At 38.4% G+C, this 6,075-nt stretch overlaps 1 protein-coding gene across 1 annotated transcript; it reads left to right on the top strand.

Moving 5' to 3' along the window:
• The first annotated feature begins 650 nt into the window (after positions 1-650).
• On the top strand, positions 651-3,496 carry LOC149045014 (uncharacterized). The gene has a single exon (XM_089207574.1). The coding sequence runs from the start codon at positions 760-762 to the stop codon at positions 1,936-1,938; it is 1,179 nt and encodes a 392-aa protein (XP_089063700.1). The 5' UTR covers positions 651-759; the 3' UTR covers positions 1,939-3,496.
• Positions 3,497-6,075: the final 2,579 nt, after the last annotated feature.

The following is a 6,075-nucleotide window of genomic DNA, read 5'->3' as shown; positions in this document are numbered from 1 at the left end:
AAGTCATAAAAAGTTATCTTGATTGTGTAGTTGTTAGTGTTCGTCATGCGTGAAACTCAAAATTTTAAATTTTGTTCGTAATGTTATTAACATGTACCTGTCAAACATATTTTGTTTTCAATTAATTTTTTCATTGGCCACTAAACATTCCAAGCTCTCACGCATTATAAATATTCTACTCCCGCCGCATTAAGGAAACTTCTGCAATATATATATTTTTTTCACGCTAAAAGTCACAATCCCTTCGACGTTTGGGTTTTAAGGGGCTAGGTGCTCCTCTCGATCCCTAGTCGACTTGATACGCCCTAAAAAGTCAGTGATGTTAAGTTTAACAAATCATTTTTACTATGCACCCACTAACAATAACTGTCTTCACAGTTATGAAGCCATGTAGGAAAATCATGGGGTTAGGAATTATAAGGCATACATACCAGATATATTCTCAATGCATGAAAGAGATAAGATTGGAGCATAACAAAGCTGAGCAAGAACATATCTATCTGAAATAAATAACCTTCGCAACAAGCTATCTGTATTGAAACTTGGTAAATTTTAAAAACGGGGAAGGAGAGAGATTAATTTTGAGATCGGACTAGAATCACTTGTACCAAAGGGGGCTTGGAAGTGGCGGCCTGCATACAGTTACCTTCCCCTGTACTCCCACCCCATCCCCCTCAGTACAGGGCCAATCAGCCTTGTTATGACGGAAAGCGATGAATTGCACATCCTGCATCAGTTCTAAGAAGGAAGTGAAAGAAAATGGCAGTTTCGGAGGTTTGTGGGGATACGAGTATCAACTCAAGTTTCATGGGTGAAGTGATGTCTTCATACAATTCACATGAGGATAGAAACAATCTTTTGGATGAGGTCGATCGAAGCCCTCGCTCACCGAATGCGATAAGACCATGCTTCTACATATTACAGATCTTGGGCATGTGGAAACCTAAAAACGGCAAGTTTGAATTTTTATGGCAAGTTTATCGGGTGTTTGTGTATATCGTCTGGTCAGGATGTCTCGCATCTATTATGTGTTTGGATTTTGTTCACTATGGCTTTAATACGAAAAAGATTCATTTCAGGGAAGTCACGAATAGCGCTTGTACTTGCATCGATTTCCTGTGCCCTTTCGTGTTCACTCTCTATTATTTCAACCGCGGTCAGTTTGTAGAGTTGGTCTTCAAAGTACAGAATGTTTCTCATGGGTGGAAGCAGAAGTTACGCCGTATTTCTCTCTGGTACACTCTGATGTCTGTTATTCTCTGGGTGCTCTGTGCCACATTTTTCATGGTTCACTGGTTTCCGTTCTTCTCTGAGTGGTGGCACTACGCAGTTTACATACCCGCGGTTGTTTACATCGCAGGCTGGTGGGCAACATGGCTCAGTATCTATGGATTTGTTTGCCATGTCCATAGTCTACAAATTGATACCGTTATAGAACATATGAGGATGAGAGAACGCCGGCCAATTTCTATTTTACGAGAACACTTTGAGCTTCAGCAATCAATAGAGAAAACGCAGAAAGATTTCACTGTCATCATTTCTATGGCTGTAGCATATCATATATTGGATTTGCTAGTTTTTAGTTTTGCGTATTTTAATTCAGCCTTTGGTAGCGACTACCCTATCTGGCAATATGTCGGTACTGTACTTTTCGATTTGCTTAGTATTATTTTCAAGCTCTACCCTCCGGCTCTTGTGGCAGCAGCATCACATCGCATAGTTGTAGAGGCTTCAAAAGGATGCAGGAGAAGCCTCCACTCGGCAGACCTGCCTACAGAAGATATACAGTTATTCCAGTACATGGCGCTGTGCGAGCCAGACATGGGTCTCAAAATTCTTGGAATTCGTATCACTGTAGAATTAACAGTGAAGATTCTTATGACAATTGTCACTGCTGGTGTATCATTTATAGCTTTTGTTATACCTCGGCTAAAGTAGATGAATTATTCCATGCTGTTTTTTTTTCTACAGGAGACTCATTCAGCAAGTAAAAATGTATTAGTTTTCTGTGTACAGCTATAATGTTGGATACCTTAACGCCGAAGGAGAGGTAGAGGGACTCATTCCGAAAGCGCAGTTTTTCAGCCAAGCCAGAATAAATTAACTTTTTACCCCTTTTTAACTCGTGAATTGCGCGCATGCGCAAGAGCGAGTTGTAGATACGATGAGGGGAATGGCACTCGCTCGCTAGATTGGTCGATTCCTGTAAACTTTTTTTCGATTTTAGTTTCAACAAGCGGCGCCAGCGACTGGCAGGCATGCAAGGATTCACACTGAAATAACAGAACAACCTTCGTTTTTCATAAAATTGTAATTTACAATCCTTGAACTTGAAAACAATCCGAAGATTCATTGAAAATATCACTTACTGCGAAGCGCTCGGAGTTTACAGATGTTCAAAAGCTTTTTCTATTACGGCGTGAGATTGAGGACAAAATCGATCATTACGTTTCGTTACGTGTGTATTTCCTGTTGATAAAGAGGGAATCGTTAATGTTTTCATTAAGAAAGTATTGCCTTGATTTTCTAATATTTACAACGAGAGACAGTAAATTTCACTTTTCACCCTCATTTACTTCCAACCTTTTCTTTTGAACCAGAAACAGAAATGATATACGTTTAAAACACATGACATCATCCACCCTTGTCAAATGCAATAGCATGATCATTTCAATTGTAATGCCTTCTCATCCCAACGTTACTTAGTTTCTTTGCTACATTAGCGAACACTGAACTACTGCTCGTACTCTACTGAGATATGACAATCAACCACAAAATTCCCTAAACCAGATAACATCAATCCAAAAAATCATGTGTCAATTCGCGAGTTTGCTCACAGAGCACTTTGATTTTTTTCAACACTAAAAATTGTGATAATTTCTTCTGCGAAAACAAATTAAAGATTGTTATTAAATTTTATAAATGATGTACATTTCAGCATTCCAAAGATCTGATTTTTTCGAACTTCCGTGATGTCTTCACATTAAATAATCGATCTCTGCGTAGTCTTCTCGGAGATTCAAAAGCACGGTTGATCAAATTTAAAACTCAACACCTTGCCGAAGCCTGTTAGATGTCATTTTCGGCTCGACCGTAAAGGAAAGACCATTCATTTTCTAGAGACCTTAACACATTTATTTTCATTTACTTTCAGCAGCTACTTGTTTTTACCCACAAAGGTTGCTCGGGGTTTATGCCTGGCCTTCTTAAAGAATTTATGGTAAAACGCGAGACTAAGTATAGTTAAACAAGTAATAAAGAAAATCCCCTCTGAATTTTACACATTTTAATGTGTTTGTACCTTAAGTAGGTAGAATCTTAATCATATATTAGTATTTTTAATTGCTACTGTAATTTAATGTTGGTAGAATCTTTATCATATATTTGTTGTTTTAATTACAACTGTAATTTTCTTTTCTTGTCAGACTAGACACGACCATATCAGTTACGCTGTAATTTTATCATACATAAATAAATACCTTTATTATTATAATAATACGCATGAAAAAAATACTTATTACCTATTCTTCCTATTATTGTTAAAGTCTCTCGGATTATGGTGTTTCCGAAACCTCCTCTCTACCTGGATTACCTAAAAACCGAGAAAGAAAATTTGGGACAACTACAGCATCATGAACCAACGCACGTACAAAAAACGCGCTTTCATAAATTTGTGCTCTTCTCCCTACCATCTCCCCCTCCCCGTCCCTAGGCCTGTCCCGATTGTGCTCGGCAACTTTTGAGCAACTTTTTCAGTTTTGGGCGACCTCGAGCATTTTTTCCCTTTCTGAGTACTTTATGACTAAAATATGGATTTAGAAGACATACAAAGCACGAAAAAGCCAACGATTTCATAAAAAACTTAACTTTTTTCGATTTTGTTTAAATGTTTTTTTCAACCTTCAGAACACACAACCTATTACTTGACAAAGTTTTGCGATCCTTGTCTAATACGTAAAACGGATAATCGGCTAAAATGACGCACAAAAAGGCTGTCTTCGTTTCTTTTCTTTTCACGAACGCAAATGGATGGTGCGAGGTCGCCTTTATCGTTTACTTTATCGCCAATGCATTTGGCTCACAGTAAGAGTCCACCCTCCAAGATTACCTCGAAGCCGTTGTCAGGCTTCGATATAACAATGCAAAAGAGTGTACCATTTTGACTTCTCGTATACCAGTAGTTTTAGACTCTTAGAGTGCAATCAGTATAATGTTAGTTTAGTTTAAGGTCCTTCATATCGTTTGGCAAGACTTAAAATGAACCATGTGTTTCGTTCCGTTATACTTGATAGAGGTCTCGATAGTAATTTTTAATATTGCCCTTATTTGGTCTCTAAAGCTAAATTTCCAGCTATCTTTCTCGACTAATATTGGCAGTTATTGCGAAGAATAAAAATTTAAGCATTTCATTAACATTTATTTAAAAACATCAAGAAATCTAGGTTGCAACTTCGGAAATTTAGGTAGCAACTTTTTGGATTTTAGGCACTTTTTAAACATTTTTTGGCATTTTAGCATTTTACGAGCAAAGTCGGGACAGGCCTTCTCCCAGAGCCCATGTTGGAAATAGTTGGAGCCCAAGGAATGTCCTCGGGATTCTTTTCAACATTGCAAAAGGGAGAGGGTATGCTTTCTACCAAATTGTTTCAAGTTTTATTTGTTTTCAATCGCTTTATCCTTTGGATCTCAAGTAGTCTATGTTTAGTATAAATTTCATGACGCATATATGATACCTTGCCTTGCTTTTCTGAGTGGATGACCTCATCTCTGTCTGGACTGAGTAGATAAAGCCGCAGGTACTTTTCGCCCCATGCAAGGTAATACGGATTCCGGAATCCAGGGAATTTTTGCTTGTGGAATCCGGAATACTGGGCTCTGGAATCCAGAATCCAGCTTTTGGAATCCAGGATCCCGCTAAAAAGGGAATCCAGAATCCACTTGCTGAAAATCCATTTCAAATCGTATTAGCGGCTTTCACCCGCATCCATGCAACCACTGTAGAGTGCAGTTCACTCACGTGATCAATCGGTGCTCAAAGTGAGCTTTCAAATCCCACAGGATTTGCTTGAAACATCAATATGGCCGCTATTTGATTCTTTTGGAACACCTCTAAGTAATGATATGGCCTCCAGGACGTCCTGTGAGATTAACTTACTGGTTGTCATAACAACAGTTGGAAGGTGACCTTGTAAAAGATACGCTTTAGTTTTGCTTATTATTGAGGAATTTGTAAATTTCTGTGAAAATAATCTAACTGTTGACAACTTGGATGCTTTGCTTTTGCCCGCTTTCCCCGCCGGTTTTTTAAGCAAATTGGGCGCACGGCAAACTTTGGCACCGGAAACTGCGCTACTTTTATCTGGCACCTAGGGTCGAAGTATCGACCTGAATACTGAATACTGGATACTGGATACTGGATACTGGATACTGGATACTGGATACTGGATACTGGATACTGGATACTGGATACTGGATACTGGATACTGGATACTGGATACTCTTTTCAACTCTTTCGAACTTTCTGACACGTCTGACTCGCGACTGACCAAAATCAAAAATAAATATTCATTTTCCATAAATAATAATGAGAGCATCAAAAAGTAATATTCTCCTGATGGCCGTGGAGGCATAGTTGTAATTAGAAGCCAGACGAAAGCCAGGAACTGTCAAAACCGCACCAGTCACTCAGAGCACGTGGAGGGACACAAGCCGCAGTATACAGAAAATTTGCAGTGTCTTTTTCAATATTGATGTATCATTTGTTTATTCGATTTGCTCTTTCTCTAAATCTCGATACTTCAATCATAATCTATGGGGAAGCACAAGAAAAAGCAAAAGGCGGAGAGGGAGAGGTAAGTGTAACATTGTAGTGATTCAATTGACTTTCTGTTCCATTTTAAACTAACTTAACCTCCAGCAAAACTTACAAAAAATTACTGAAAATGCATCTTCAGGAGCTTAAGAAACCGAAGAAAGAAAGACAAAAAAGAAAGATACACGAGTTCAAGATCATCGAGGTTTGAGGATTTTTGTGTATTATGAAACACTTTTGAATTTTTTTTCGGGGTTGCAAAG

Source organism: Pocillopora damicornis, chromosome 5 (assembly GCF_964200805.1).
Source record: "Pocillopora damicornis chromosome 5, jaPocDami1.2, whole genome shotgun sequence".
Lineage (NCBI taxonomy): Eukaryota > Metazoa > Cnidaria > Anthozoa > Scleractinia > Pocilloporidae > Pocillopora > Pocillopora damicornis.
This window is presented reverse-complemented; position numbering and strand designations above follow the sequence as displayed.

Excerpts from the sequence above, each read along its gene's own strand:
- LOC149045014 (XM_089207574.1), top strand. The coding sequence starts at position 760 with ATGGCAGTTTCGGAGGTTTGTGGGGATACGAGTATCAACTCAAGTTTC.